Source organism: Dinoponera quadriceps, unplaced genomic scaffold (assembly GCF_001313825.1).
Source record: "Dinoponera quadriceps isolate SergipeBrazil2010 unplaced genomic scaffold, ASM131382v1 scaffold2305, whole genome shotgun sequence".
Classification (NCBI taxonomy): domain Eukaryota; kingdom Metazoa; phylum Arthropoda; class Insecta; order Hymenoptera; family Formicidae; genus Dinoponera; species Dinoponera quadriceps.
This window is the reverse complement of record NW_014556411.1, coordinates 1,002,275-1,018,505: the sequence shown is the minus strand read 5'-3', so window position 1 is coordinate 1,018,505 and position 16,231 is coordinate 1,002,275. Positions and strand designations below refer to the sequence as shown.

Below are 16,231 nucleotides of genomic sequence, written 5' to 3'. Positions count from 1 at the left end.
GCACGATCGAGCGAGTGAGTAAGCGCAATTTGCCATATTGTCTCTAATAATCCCGGCTAATTAGTTTTGTCTCCCGTTTATATCGGTCGTTAGCCGTCGAGAACCGCCCGGCCCGGGGACTGACCCGGCTCTTCGCCGATACGCAGAGAAACGGAAGAGAAAGCACACCGTCGGCCCACGCGCTCCCCCCGCGAGCGAGCGAGTAAAAACGCCCGGGAAAACACCGGCGGAGTAAAACTTCGTGATTACCTGTAATAAATGATTTTTATCGCGTCGCCGAAACGATCGCCGCTCTACTCGCGAATGGGCCGTTACACAGCGGCGGGTCTTGTTTAAGGTGGTTCGCCCGTGACGATACTGTTGGTAAGGCAATGGTTAATACAATGAAAGGAATTTGTACGAAATGTTTGTAAACGTGATCTCTGATATACAGCTTGGATGCGAGTCAATATTGATCGGAGAATCGCGTAATGTTTGAAAACTTGCAAGACAACAATGGTTTCTCGCGCTTTGACGTATAATACTTTCGGCTGGCACCGTGTTAGGTACACTAATTACTAATTCGCCGATTCGATCGTGCCAACCGAATTGTATCGCAACGAATACGCAGCGGCAGGGATGATTTTGCTGGCAGCAGCTAGAAAATTCGATTTCCGCGTTTTCGGGACACCCGACTAATCTGTGTGACGAGGGGAGGGAAGCGGAGACTTCTTTCGCACAGAGCTCGACGCAGCTGGCGGGATTAATAAGCGATTATTCCGGCGCGCACGTCTCGTAAGGGGACCTGCCGCTACTTTGACCCGATTAGTCACAGGACGGCCGCGATACAAACGACACGTGATGCATCACGAGTGACGTTCACGCTCTCTTCTCGCGGACATCGCCTTTCTGCCTCGCGTCCCCCTCCCCGCGCGAATTTGTTAGCCGGCCATTCCGACAGCGCGCGTTTGTCTCGCGGTGTGTTATTTCGCTCCGCGGCGCTCACGTAACACAATTCGTGCGCGCGCGCGATCTAACACTTTTCTCGCGCGACCACAAATACACCCGAAAGGATTAATGACGCTATCAAGGCGCGCTAAACGTTGCCCGTAACAAAGCACCGGCCGCGCTCTCGTCCGCGGAATAAATCATGCGCGCGCGGCTGTTCGCGCGCAGCGAAAAATATGCCCGGACGCATAATAATTCCTGATCGATCGCTCGTTAACGTGCTCGCCCGGGAAATCACCGGCGTTCTACGGAGCGGGGTGCACCCCCTCGCTCTCAACGGGGTTTGCAACGCAGTCGTTAGGTCTGATTAATTCGGCTCTCCTTTTCCGTCTGAAATCCGGCCTGTGGATGAAGAAACTAATCTGGAAGAGACGACGGAGTCGGCGCTGTTTTAACCCTAGATTTGCTACTCGCGGGTCAAATTGACCCAAGCGAGAAATGAAGATTCTACAGTCGCTAAATTTTCAATTATCGCGTACGTGTGTAAACGTCGAATTCTTTTCTTAAAACGTGCAAGATTGCTCACTACTTTCTGCGCAAAATTGACATTATCAACTCATTATCTTCTTTAATTTCAGAAATAATAAGGAGTTCGATTGCACGCGATACTCTATCGAGTCCGAGTGCAAGTTACACACTTCTCTCGACGGCCGTGCCAACCTGAGATTGGTTAACCGTACCGTCGGTCACGCCGGCGATTCTCGTCCGTATCCGCGATTGTAAATAAACAATCCGCGACACGGGCCGTCAGTCAGCGAGACCGCCCCGAGCCGGCTGGAATTTGTAAATCAGCCCGATATCGGCGCGTACGATGCAAATGAGTCGCGCGAGCCATTCACGCCCACCGGCGTGACCGTAGCTGCCAGCTGTAATTGACTTTGTATTGAGATTTATCCGGTACTGGCGGCAATCCCTCGGCCCGCCAATTCCCAGCCGCCACCGCTCTTATTACACCGGTAAACACAGTCCTCGCAATGCGCGTAACATTCTTATTGTTTCACAAGTATGTTTCTTATTCTGGATTCCGCGATTTTTCCATCAGTCTCGTTTTTTTTGCGTGGCAGCTGTAGTCTTTCGAAACGCACAATACACATTCGTATCGTTGAGAAAGCAAATGCCTCACGTTTAAAAAAATGTATGCCCGAGTGATTCGAGTCTATTATGTGAGTAAGACTTTAGAAGGTCTTACTAACAATTGAATGTAAGAAATGAGCTTCTTTAATTTCTTGTTTTCTCACGACAATGATATTTTGACAATACCGCACATACAATTTCCTAATATACTAATAAAGTGAAATATTTCAGCAAAATATTGCTAAATTCGAATTTTCTTATATCGGAATCTTGGAAAGCGTTAATTAAGCCGATTAATTAAAATCTGAGAATCCCGGAGGCTAAGCACTTCCGCAACTCCACGCTAATAGTTTCGACCGCATTCAATAAGTACCACATACCTGCAAAATTGCATCAAAATTGAACTTAGGTAGCCTTCTCAAGTTAAACCATTATTTGGAAGTATTCTATAATTCAAAAGCATATCGTGCCGTAATTAAATGCGAAAAGCCGAAAAGTGATTTGAACTCGGCGTAGAAAGTATTGTTAAATTCACACGCCTCGTGCGACACGTCTGAGGGAAAATCGAAACCGTCATTGTTATCCCCGGCGTTGGCCGGCGTCGTGACAGCGCCATTTAACGGTGGCCGCGATAGCGCGCGCGTAATTAACGTAACGCAATATCCCGGCCAGCCTCCAGACGCGGGGGACACTTTAGACTTGGCGCACTGCGATTATCTGTCCGCCAGACGACACCCTATATCTTCGTTAGTGTCCGAGATGATATAAGAAACGCGCGCGGTGTGCCGCTTCGAGGAAACGTCGAAGACTTTTTAAGCGTCTCGCATTAGATACGCTGTATCTCGTGGCGAAACGACGCATTGTGTTCGCGCGTGCGCTCGCGAATGTCTGCTGTTGTTTCAGCCGCCTTCTGCTCAAGTAAGGGATCGCGGACTTTACGCGCGAGTGCTGAACTTTTAAATATAAAAGAAAAAAAGCGCAACTGAATTCGACGTATTGGAAGTCCGCTGTTTTCTTCCGCATGGTGATACTTGGGGCAAGCGAGTTAGGAAGTGGAAGAAAGAAGATGAGTATGAGGAAGAAAGGTTAGCTTGCGGGAGATTAATCTCAATAATTAGTCTAAACAAGATTCTCCTTATAATTTGTAGCTACTCAGTATGATCCACATCGAATTAACGTGACACGACTAAACGTGATTCTGATGAATCCAAGTCGGCCCTTAAGAACCAGCAAAATTCTGTTTCCTTCCACTAAAACGCTCAATTATTCACGTCGCGTTAACTCGACCAATCACGTTTCACCGCATAACAATTCCGACTTCCGACTGACAATAACTTACAACTCGGCTAATCATTTATCATCTTCATCGACAGCTCTCGATTCGACCCTCCATTCTTCCGTTGTTATCGCATTCACTATTGCCGATCCTACGCGTTCGGTGCGATCAGCTTCGTGAGTTTCGAAATAACGCTCCTTCCCCGTTTCTCGCGCCTTTCAATCATTATTTACGCCCGAATCAAATCTCGACGAATCTCTGGAATCTAAATCCCATAACACCCACCTCCGGCAGTTTCCCGCAACGGAACAACCTGCTGCGCGAACACCGATCGCACCACTTCCGCTCGCGACTTTACGCGACGGGAGATCGCGACGGAGCGTCATAAGGACGACGTAAAAATCGAGGAAGACGCGAAGTTCGCGATCGTTCGTGTCCCTCCCCCCTTCTTCCCCCGACGATAGCGGTAATAACGTTAATGCACAGCAGCAAAACGATCGGCAAACTGGTTCCACGCCCGCAAATTCGCGGTCGGAACGCAAGCATTAATTTCAAATCAATTTCAAATTCCAAGTTCCGTTCTTTCTTCCCGCTCATCTAGGATGTCCGTACATATTCGGCCAATCCTGGAGGACTGGCGAGGTGCTAATTCAAGCTCGTACGTCATTAAAAGTGGATATCTGCAAGGTGCAAAGAAACATATCGTCTATAATTCTGAATGAAATCCCCTTTTCTCCACCATTGGCCGTTATGATGCATTGCGCGCGCGCGCACTGCGGCTATTAATTTCGGCTCTCCATTATTGTATGTGCGGGCGAGTTGCGTAAGAGCGCGCGCGCGCGCTTTCGTTCCTCGTGCGTTTCGCACGAGTTCTCTCCGCGAGGTGACCCCGTTTGGGTTCGCGCGGTGTCAATTAAGCTCGCAGGAAATCGTGCCCGATCACGATATCGGGCGCAACGCGCCGATAATAATGATGTTACCGATCTCCGCGCGTTGGCTTTGATCAAACGCGTTGCCCGCGAGCGAATGCTCGAAGAAGAAAGCGGGCCTCGCGCGGTGGCGGCTTTCGGTTTGATTTACGACCGGCTAAAGAGCGCTCCGACCGGTGAAAATCGGCGTAGGGAGTGGTCGCGCAGCTGCCGTGTTAGATTAATTGGCGATTCGTTTCTAATCTATTTAATATGAAGAATAGAGAATAGATCAAAGAAAGAGAGAGAGAGAGAGGAGGGGGAGATGGAAATTTATCCTCTTTTGGTGCCTCACTGCCGGGAACAATCAGATTGTACAATCAAGATAACGTAACGTTAATAAGATATTAAAACGAAGACATGACGTGAAGAAAAGATAGAGGAAAGGCAAGGTGTAATCGTACGCGTAACATAGACAATTTGTAACACAAAATGCTCGAGGAAAATGTAGCAAATTTAAGACAGACGAAGTCTGTTCATTATTACGTGGTAGGCTTCCCCCGAAAATAACTATATTTTTCTTTCGGTGTGAAAAGCTGCAAGGCGCGAGAAGTGGAAGAATCGAGCGAGAAATGATTCGACTTGATTCCGATCACTGAGACTTTCGCTCCACAGGCCGAATTTGTAACCGGAAGCCGCGATTGTCACAGCGACAGGCGCTGCAAGTGGCTCTGTGTGACGGTCGTACTCCGCTCTCGGAAGAGAGACGTGTCTTCGCGTCGGTCGAACGAAGCGTAGGCGCCTCGGCGCGCGGGCCTCCGCCGAATCGTTTAACATTATAATGATCGGGCTCCCGAGAACAGTCGAAACAGGTAGGAACACACCGCGAGACCTGTTGCGAGAGGCTGGACCCCCCGCGGCCTCCGCTCGCCGGCGCGCACGATGTTATCTTCATCTATCTCGGCCTCCTAGAGAAGCCGGCCGGCGACGTGTAGCCGCGTAAACAATGGATCGAACGAGCGACTTCGGATCATTTGGAGCGAGCGCGCACGAGCGAGCACACGTGTGCGCGTACGTGTGTGCGTGGTATCGACACGGTCGCAAATAATACGCGCGTGGGTGGCGACGGAGACACCGAGAGTCACGCCGTTATTATCGCGAATATCTACAGTATTTGGCCACGAATACCCGCAGAAGCGTCGGAGGTGTCGCACACGAAAGACTTACGGTGCACACGGCCGCGGTCTTCTTCTTTCGCCGCTTCCCCCGATGAATTAATAGCCGACGATAAAGACATCATGATACGTGTGAGGCGGAAATTATTCGCGTTCGACTTCTCCTTCCTCTTTAAGGACCGACCGTTCTCTCAGTGTTCTCAAATTTCGAGAGCAATCCTAGAGTCGACAGCTTCTTTTTTCCATTGAGCATGAAATTTAATACGAAATTTAACAATGAACGTTACTATAAATGTGAGTGTCTTATGAGAACATGTTTCACCTGAATTATACTGATGTGCATTATTCTGCTCGAGTTTTAACTTTTTAGTAGCGTAATTCATTATCAGGTCGGGAAAGCTTTCGTGTTATTCTTTAATAAGTAGAAATCAAAGTCCATCGGAACAAGTGTTTGGTCGCGCTATTGAAAATTATTAATTAAGTTTTCAGTAATGTTATAATAGTTCAAACTTTTGTTAAATCGTTTTGCTTGAAAGATCCTTCTAACCTGCTCTGTTAAATCATATACTGTTTAATAATAAAAAATCATCTCACCTGCCCCGTAGGCATACAATTTTAAAGTGAAAAATGAAAAAATACTCCGGCCTGTGCCGTTGAGTTGTATTAATTAAAAATAAAATTCCTCGTCCATTCTGTTGTTAAATTATATTATTTGACAAAAAAGATTTAAGATTTAAAGATTCAAAAATATCATCTTACCTACTCTTGAGATATACAGTTTGATAATCGAAAGATTTTTTGACCAATTGCATAGTCGCATTATTTAGTAATGAGGAAATTCGTCTGACCTGCCATTGAATCATATTACGACCTCGATCGCTCAACAGAACTGGTGGCGGCACTTAGCGGAGACTTTTGAAACGACAATATCGAATTTAACAGTAGTAGGTTACCTAAGTGTTGTTTTTAAAATTATTGTAATATAGATGAGATAGAAATATGAAAAATAATCTAAGAGCGAATAAAGATTATCTGTCCCCGAATTTATCTAAATAAAATATAAAAATATAGCAATTCATCTAGATAACCGCAGGTAATATTTTTATTATATAATATTTCTATATATGTTAAAGTATGCTATTAAAAAATGAAAGGAGAGACACCGTTACATTAAAAAAAAATTGAATTCGTTTTATGATTATATAAAAGCGAAGGGTGATCGTGTGAGCAATAAATCAATTACGTTATCTAATATGATTTAATCCCGAAAAGCACAATAAATATCTGCGCTCAAGGAACGTACGCTGCGACATCACAATCGTTGCGCAGTAACTATATTATAATATATAATTCGACAATAAATAACGCTGGCAAATAACATGTAGCGAGTAAAATCAAGGACCTTACACATGCTTTAAAATAATCATATATACGATATCGTACATCTCGTAAAATCGCCGAGATTGTTTTTATAAGGTTAACTATTAGGAAGGATTTCGCTAACGTTACATACAAACGTATGTAAACATTTCTTTTACAAATCTATAATCTATATCTGCCGAAGGAGTACATCGATCGCGATGCATTCGCGAATATTGTTCCTCGATCAAACGAATAGTAAAAAAAAGTTTATCTCTACGCACTAACAAAAACTAATTTTCTGATCCTTGCGATATATACGTAATATTTATACATATAGTATATGTATTGGCGAATAATTATGTGCTTAACTTTTTATAATATATATATACATAATTGTACACATAAATGTTGCTACGAAATTGAAATTCGAGTGGTAATCTGTACATTTAAAAAATTCGGTATTCTTACAGTATAAAAAACTTAAATAGCAAAATATACTCAGAATAAATAATCTTTTTTTTTAAACTCCTCCTGCGTTATTTCCATATAAGGTGTTTCTTAATTTGAATTCGTCAATCACATAGCACTATTCCTCATTCAAAATTAAGTTGAAATGTATCGAATCATTTTCTTCGTCGATACTTAATAAAGTAGTAAAGTATTGAACAAAATCTATACAATCAGTGCGTCTTTGTACGAGCACATATAAGAATGCGCAACGCTGACATATATTATTAACCATGCGACGGTGCTAATTGATTAGATTTTATTTTAAAATTATTTTATTTAATAATTGGTAATGGTTATATTACCAATTATTACATTAATTTGTAATTATTATATATTATTATTAATAATTATTAATTAGAATAATTAATTATAATAATTATTAATTATCACTTGATTAAGTATCGCGAAAGAAATTAGGATTTTCTGACTCGAACTTTGGTAAGGAACAATGCTATGTAATTAGTGGACGTCAATTAAGATAAACCTTGTATATGTATATTTTATATGTATAAACTATTTTTATTTCTCTCGTATATATTTTTTTGTAAATCTGTATCTTCCTATTTCCTTTATTTGAGCTTTCGCAAATTATACGTATTCAAAAATTATAATTGTAGCGCAAAGTCTTTTTATAAAAATTGTTGGATTGAATGATGCTTAAATGAATATCGTGTATACTGCCTCGTAATGCGAAGAACGGAAAGAAACGAATGCGAGTAGTCCCCTTATCTCCCATTCGTATAACGACAAATTATATAATTCGAGATCCTCATCTCGAATTTAATTAAACTCGCGGAACCAGAAGGAATTAAGAAAACGGAAAGGAATCTCCTGAAACTGCGCGCCGGAAATGTGAAAATGCAGGCAAGTAATTGTCTCTTAAAACCCAGTAGCAAATAGTTTGGATTTCGTTTAACAGGCGAAAGAGGAGAGGGAAGTGCATCTCCCTTGCCAATAGACTAACAAAAAGTTTTTTAATTGACATGCTTCCGAGCAGTAAGTCGTTAAGAGCGTTCGTGAAAAAATATGTGTCTCTCATTTAGGACTGAATCTAGAGCTCTTAGGAATCGAACGGGGGGGGGGGGNGGGGGGGGGGGGGGGAGGGAGAGACTTGCATGCGCTTCCTTGGTAGAACAACCATGTTCTTAAACACGTTTCTCGCAACGCTGCCGGATGTACGCGAACTGGAATCGAGAATTAAAAATACTTTCCTATCGGAGTCTTTGAAGCTCTATGCAAACGTCTTTGTCGAGCAGTTCGGTAGTTGTATAGCTATTCAGTCGAACAGCGTACGCTGAAAATTAACCCTTTCCAGCTCTCTGCGTAGCTACGATTACAATTCTTCTTTAAATTCTAGTCGGATTTGTAACAACTACTCGCGCAATTCCCCGCGATAGCTACTTAGCGAATGGCACACGCTCTGTTTCAGGTGGAAAACGCTTGTTTTAAGAGCGGTCGAATTTCGAGAGGGAATCACCTCTCCGTTTCACCACTTTGAAAACAAGGGGTTCGTGTATCTTACGTATATTTCGTCGTATATTTATCTATAATATATCGAGAATCAAGGAACATAGAGAAAAGCGTTTCTTAAGGAACTGTTGACTGATGCCGGAAAGAGCCAAGAAGAACGAGTTTACGTTGTAATCATATAAAATGTGTGATGTGCTATCTCTGTCATCTGGCAACACTGCTTTGTACAAGAATGCTATCAAGTGGACTCTCAACGAGAAACATATACCGTATAAAAGTCCTCTGCAAGAAATCCACTCATTATATATATATATATATATATATAATCGCATCTGTGTGATCAAATATGCAGCCAGCCGATGATTAGTCTTTCAATATTAAATCTTAGAGTGATGTCGGCGAGAACACGGTGGCGACGCGTATGATTAACAGACATGCGTAGGCGCACATTCGTCGCAAGAGATATCATGAAACAAAAGGAAAATTGTGCTCAATGACCTTTAACCTGTGACGAGCGAGGAGGAGAAAACAAAATGTCATGGTTACGCGAACTCGTCGCCACTCGACCGCTCGCAAAACATCGGGGGGATCGTCTGTTTGAAATGCGCTAGCTTCTTCTCGAAACGAACTATTAATCAACAATGGGAAATAAAAAGAAAAGGAAAAAAAAACAGATATAGTACAGAATAAAGAACGATACGATGCGTCGCTTCCATCTCGAAAGTCAGTCTTAAAGATGCATTGAGCAGAAGGCGACAGAACTGCTGAATGAAGGATGCACTGACGTTTCCACCATCTCTTCGCGTCGCGAGATCCGCATCCACGAGAAGCAGCTCTTCTCTCTCTCTCTCTCTCTCTCTTTTTTATTTATGTATATTTTGACTACTTGTCTGTAATAACAGACAGTGTCATTAGCGGTCATCCGTGTCAGATGATGCGACTTAATTTCCTGATAGAAGTCAGTCTCAAAAGTGGGTCCAACAATTTCATCATCGATGCTGTGATTATCGTCGACATCCATGCGCGGAGTCAGCTTCCCATGCGACGGCCGTCTTACATTTCTGTTTTCAACTACTGAGCACATTTGGCTTAGGAGCTATTTAGTTTACTAGGCAGGCTTCTAAGTACAACTATGTTATCTACCGTGCACGAGTGTTCCGCAAGAAGATATATATATATATATATATATATACCGTCAGCACGAAGTTCATACGATTTATGCCCCGTCGTTTCTCGACGGACATCTCGATTTGGGCTTCATCTCCGAAGTACTTCACTCATTCGAGACAGAATTTTGCCACCGGTGTATGGAATACTATATTCCGTAATTTATTAAACATTCCCAGCGAAAAATTCGAAAGTCTCAGTCTGCGGTAATTACCACAACCATTGCTTTGATTTGGTCTTCGTTCGAGGAGTATATTTATATATATCGAGAATATTTCATGATATTCTCCGCGCGTCGATCAACCGAAATAGCCAATTGTCTTGCGGACTTGTTGGAGAACCCTTTGGTGTGACCTTAACGATATTTATCCTCCGAGACGAACAGTGAGATGTCGTCCTCTGCTTCGTCCGGGATGTTCGCCACTTTATCTTGACTATCACGAACTTCGACGTTACCCTTGTAAAGTCGTCTCTATTTGATAAAGCACCGCGTGCTTCGAGTCACCTGGATCACTAGTTCCCGATTTCTTCATCGAAATCGTCTACTTGCGTCAGAGCACCGATACGTTGTCGTTGCTCTTCTTCTCGTGCAGCATGGACGTCCTCTCTTCCATTTGGATGTTGCTACCGGCGCTACCGTTCATAACGGGCTCCCCGGCCACTTTCAACATACCCGGCTGAAGATTGACGTACCTGTGCGCCTGATTGTCCTTGGCATCCGCGGCATTCTCTTGGACCCACGTTTGTTTCAAGACCGGCGTTCTCATGGGATCCAACAGCGGACTGGAGCTGTCCTGCTCGTAGGACTGGCCGGCCAGCAGAGGATCCAAGTTGTGATCGTCGTCATGGCAATTCAGGTCCAACAAGAGCGGCGTCGGAGAGTCCAACGACTTGGAGCCGTGCATCTGAGAAGGTGGACACTGCGGTGGCCACGAAAGGGAGAACTTGCGAATATTCTCCGCCAGCTGGATGTCGAGCTGAGCGGTGTTCTCTAGCTGTACACTCGCCAAGGGCACGTCCAGACATGGCGAGACGATGCGGGGATTAGTCGCCAGGAAGTCCACGATGTAAGGCGCCGTCGGCCTCTTCGTATGGTCCACGTTCCAACACGAGTACATTAAATTCTCGCTGCAAATGAGACACGCTCCGTTTTCGGATGTGACGGGGTGATTGTTGAAAAAACGAGACAGCTTTGTCTCACGCTGGTGATTACTTACAGTGGCAGTTTCACTTTCTTCGGCACGACGAGAGAGTTGCCAGCCTTCACGTGTGAGAGAACCTCGTTGTTACTCATACCTTGAAAAGGAAAACTGCCGAAAGTCACGATCTCGTAGAGCAGTACACCGTAAGACCAGACATCGGACGCCGGCGTGAAGATACCCAGTCCCAGCGATTCCGGCGACATCCATCTCACCGGCAGCATACCTGCGCCGAAGAGACTTTACAACGTGCGTCCGCAACGTAAGTATAATGCAAACTCGCGGCATATATTTCCGTGGACTCACCTTTACGATTGAACTTGTAATAGTCGTTTTCATACATTGGTCTTGTCATACCGAAGTCGCCGAGTTTCACCACTCGTTGGGCGTTCACCAAACAATTGCGAGAGGCGACATCCCTGAAAGAAGAGGAAACGAGATAGAATTATTTCAGAGTATTCTGATATCGCCGCATCATTATTATCACATCGAAGTTGTTAAGTCTGAAATCTCCCGAGATTACCTGTGAACGTATTTCAACTGGGCTAAATAGCTGAGAGCTCTAGCGATGTCCAACGCCATGGCGGTCAACTTTTTGTTGGAAATCTCGTCGGAATCCTCGTAGCTCTGGTCGTTGACCAGATGCCTTCTGCCTAACAAGTAGGTCTTCAAATCGCCATAGAGCATGAACTCCATCACGGTGAGCACGGGCTCGCATTTTATGCACACGCCCAGTAACTTAATGATATTCTTGTGCTCGAACCTCTTCATAACTTCGACCTCGCTCAGAAAATCGAGCTTCTCGTCGGTCGAGCTGCCCACTTTCAAGGTCTTCACGGCAACGGCTAACCAGCCCTTCTCGGGGAAGAAAGATTCACCGCCATAGACGGTACCGAAGGCACCCTCTCCGAGTTTCCGATTGATCACTACTCTATCTCGCGGAATCTCCCACGTGTCCAAGCCGGAAGTGTCCGCCTGCCTTAGGTCGATACCCAGGGACTTCATGTACTTCTCATGGAGTCGGACTTTTTTCTCGTATCTAAACGTAACAGCGTGATTTTATCAACGAGAAACATCGGATTGATTTGACCTTACATAAGCGACATGTTCGGGATCGAAACGAAATTTAATAATAAACGTACTTCCGCTTAATGAAGATAAAGCCAATGAAGAGAAGCATTCCGAAAAGGCCGAAACCAATAACATTTACAATCCCGATCGCCGCCTCGCAGGTGACACCCAACAGCTCCATCAAACCTGCCAGGACACATGTCGACCCCATTGAGCCGTCATCCGGCATTGATCCTGACAACCAAACTAAATCCGTAATATTCAAGTCCAAAGTTCCGCCGGTGACGTGCTTGTTATCCGAGATGTTCGGATAAAAGCTGCCAACGATTTTCGTCTTATTTTTGATGAATTGTACGATATTAATCACAGAATACCTCGATGGTCCGCCTAAAAACTTTATTCTGCCGGATACCTGTTGAACAGAAATCAATCTATAGATATCGCTATTTCAGATTAAAAAAACTTTCTCAAACAATTATCGATTTGATATAAGGCTCCGATATTCGTTCCCCAAGTAGCACGATAAATAAATTCTTGTTGATGTTGTACATAACAGTTATATTGTTGAATAAGAAATTATAATATTCATGTAACGTTACTGTTAATCGTTGTTTGGTAAGTAGTTATCCTCTTCCAAGTGAAATAAATGAAATAATTAATATTTAAAATACATTCAGCTGTCAACCACATAAAGAAAGGAATCTAAAATTGCACAAAAATCCTGTAAAATAGCACAGGTACGCGCTGAACGTATAATTCTTTTGTTCTTTTTTTTTTTGCTCAACCAACCCCGTTGAAATCGGTCTCCCCGATAATATCCGTGAGACGATTGACTGTTTCGTCGCTGTGAAGCTGGGAGACATAATTCTGGTTCTCGCGAATCAGGCGATCCATGGCATAGGCATAGGTCCACATAGCGTCGTAAGCGTAACCAGCATAGTTGGAGGGCTGCAGATTCTGTATCCGACATTTATTCTCGTATCGCTCGCGCCATTCGCGCACGGTGATTCCCTCCTGCATTATATCGTCGTCCCGGGCGAAATATGCGTGCGACAGACCGAGGTGTCCGTCTATGGCTTCCATCATCTCCAGCGTGCTACAAGTCACCTGTTCGCCCTGCTTATTGTAATGATCCGTGTCATACCATTGTTGTCGGAGCCAAAGTGGGAGGAACCACACATAGCCCTTTAATAAGAAAGAAGAATGATCGACTCGAGTTACCGAACTGATCAATCTAACACCCTTGTGATTCTTGCGTTCGGCAAGACGACGTGATTTGCAGTTATCATTACCTGAACGGCTGTCATCTTCAATCTATACGCCTCGCACATGACCTGACGAGCTACCGCGTCGTACACATCCGCGATGATGATTTTGGCCTGCCTTTCTCTCAGATCATCCAGATACTGAAAGCAAAAATATTACAAAATCGCACCACCGTTGTCGCTCTTTTCGCCGCGTGGGAAATAACCGAAACCTCCGCTTCTCTCCTCGCATCACCGAGCAATCTCCGTTACGTCAGCGCAAGACGGAGGATTGGCGCGAGGCAAAAGTGGATTTACCTTCGTCATCACATCGCCCTCTCGCTCTCTCGGGAATTTGGCGGTCGCCACGAAGGTGATACCGTTGTCCCTGAGCATGTCTTGCATGTACGATATATACTCGGTGTACTTTTGCCCGTCCTCCGTGAGGGAGGCCACTCGACGCCAACCGAGTTTCTGCAAGAGCTGCAGGTACACATGCCTGTACTGCTTGTTCTCGCCGATAGTCCGGAAGAAATACGGGTATCTACTGCGATCGTCGAAGCTGGACCCTTCGGCGCTGTAGCTGATGATCACCGTTTTGTAATGCTTGGACACGCCGACCAACGGCTCCACCGTTTCCGAGCAAGCCGGCCCCAACACGCCGACCAGCTTCTCGTAATAATTGTGCACGATGTAATCGATGAAAGACTTCATCACCATGTCCGACTTGCACTGACCGTCGCTTGCCAACAAGTTAAGACTGTAGTCCCTCAGCACGGTGTTGTTCAAGTTAATGGCATGCTTCGCCATGTCAGAGGCGATCGGGATCGACTTGGCTTGATAAGAAGAGCCGGTCATGGGAAATATCCCGCCTACATAGAGGACATTCTTGTCGTTGTTTTGGGGCATCCACATCGTCATGGTGTAGTTGAGATTGTCTTTGAGCCAGTCGCAGGCGACTTGCTCGTCGGGCACGTCGCTCGCTGCCCGGCTGCGCCGAGCGATCAGATCCTCGTACATGTCCTTGCTGAATTTTGCGAGTTTGATCGCCTCGAAGGCGAACCTCGCGTTCATCTCCAATCCGCCCCACACCAGCTTCGTCAACCTGTTCGTCTCGTATCGATCGCAGCCGTTCGTGCTGTTCCTCGCCCCGCAACGCGGGAAATCGATCGTCGTGAATTCCCTCTCGTTCGGGATCATGCTGCTAGGCGAGTAGTGCAGGATCACCAGTGACCTGGAAAAGATTATGTTATAAAACACATCATACCTCGTCCTTCTCTAGTGACTATCGTTCGGCGAGATCGCGCGTATTCTTCGCGTCAACGGTACCTGTTATCGCCGACAGTCGACGAGTCCCGACGAGTGTACTCTTCGGTCAGGTACTTGGTCAGGTGCCGGAGATTCGGGCCGACCCACGCCACCTTGACGTACAGCTTCAGTTGATCGATTTGCTCCCTCACGAATTCGGTCTCGTCCAGATATCCGGCCAGCAGCAGCGCGCAGCTCGGTGGCCTCTGTCGCTCTCGGCTCTGACACTGCTCCGGCACGTACATGCCGTTCTGGCAGAAAGTCTCCTGACAGTGGTAGTTCGAGGTCTCCGGATCTATCGTGAAATTCCTCACGATCGGCAGATACGTCTCGTCGATGGCGAACTTGCTGGCTGTCTCCGGCCTGGAGAAGACCTGCCAAGTATCGTCGGACCCGGATAGCGCTTCCGGGACGAACCAGCCGAAATATCCCGGCGGTGCTACCGAACCGCATTCCCTCAAGTTGTACCTGTTCAGCAACGGGATCGTGTCCTGCTGCGGTGGAATCCACACCTCCATGTTTACCATCGTCTCTGGCAATCTACGATTTCGGATGGGTTAATCGGAATGTGCGCGTTCTCCCGCTGCAGTTTGACGCGAATCTGTCGATTACACTGGCGAAAGGATTTGGTTTAACTATTACGAAAACTTGCTTAAATAGTCTCAACTATAAATCGTCTGACCACTGCAATCAAATCCTTTCCTTCAGCGTAGATTCTCCGATTCGGCGTTTTCGTTCGGATCGTCTTCCTCGCACGGGAAATAAAAACTCGGTTCCTACAACTGGCAGGATATGAAATTCGGATGAAAACTCGGTGATAAGAAACGAAAATTCGGTGACGATAAGTGATACGAATCGAGTGATATCAATTTCTGTTATCACAACTCTCTGCCTCTGAGAATTTTCGCGCGTGGGAAAAACAATTCAGTTGGTGTAGCTGAATTTGCCGTTGCCCGGAGACGGAATTATGTTCCACCGTGCGTTTGACGCTTCTGATACGACACCGAGAAAATATCTGTGAATATCATGAAAAATGTCTCAGGATTGCTAATCATTTTTGGCATGCAACTTTCCCGCCTACTCGCGCTTGCTCGGATATTAAGTTGGCCGTATATACAGCGCATCAGTATTGCATCCGCAATCAAAGGAACATTGTTAAACGAGAGATACACACGACGCGTCTCAAAACGACGCGTGTATTAGCAGACAACTCGAGAGAAGTTTGACGCCTCGATGTTACGGAGAGGAAGAAGAATACGTCGTTCGGTGCGTGAAAGGTGCACCGAGATAGGCGCTATTAAATGATTGAAAAGCGCGACGCGAGAAACATGACTTCTATTCGACAAATACGTCCTGAATATTTGCCGGAGGAAACGCCATTGCGCCGGGCGTGAGATGTAATCGCTCGGCGAAAAGAGTACAAAACGTATTTGCAATCGGCACAATGACGAGTGTCCTCGATCGTTAATCTGCCGATGCG

At 45.4% G+C, this 16,231-nt stretch overlaps 1 protein-coding gene across 2 annotated transcripts in view; it reads right to left on the bottom strand.

Moving 5' to 3' along the window:
- Nucleotides 1-8,439: 8,439 nt before the first annotated feature.
- Nucleotides 8,440-16,231, bottom strand: part of LOC106747328 — a 45,203-nt gene continuing 37,411 nt past the window's right edge. For both annotated transcript variants that reach the window (XM_014624735.1, XM_014624737.1), the window contains exons 4-12: nt 14,773-15,291; nt 13,762-14,677; nt 13,492-13,605; nt 12,989-13,384; nt 12,271-12,611; nt 11,652-12,167; nt 11,435-11,547; nt 11,147-11,354; nt 8,440-11,057 (exon numbers count right to left, since the gene is read on the bottom strand). In XM_014624735.1, coding sequence (XP_014480221.1) covers nt 10,481-11,057; nt 11,147-11,354; nt 11,435-11,547; nt 11,652-12,167; nt 12,271-12,611; nt 12,989-13,384; nt 13,492-13,605; nt 13,762-14,677; nt 14,773-15,291 — 3,700 coding nt within the window. In that variant the 3' untranslated portion in view covers nt 8,440-10,480. The remainder of the gene's footprint in view (nt 11,058-11,146; nt 11,355-11,434; nt 11,548-11,651; nt 12,168-12,270; nt 12,612-12,988; nt 13,385-13,491; nt 13,606-13,761; nt 14,678-14,772; nt 15,292-16,231) is intronic.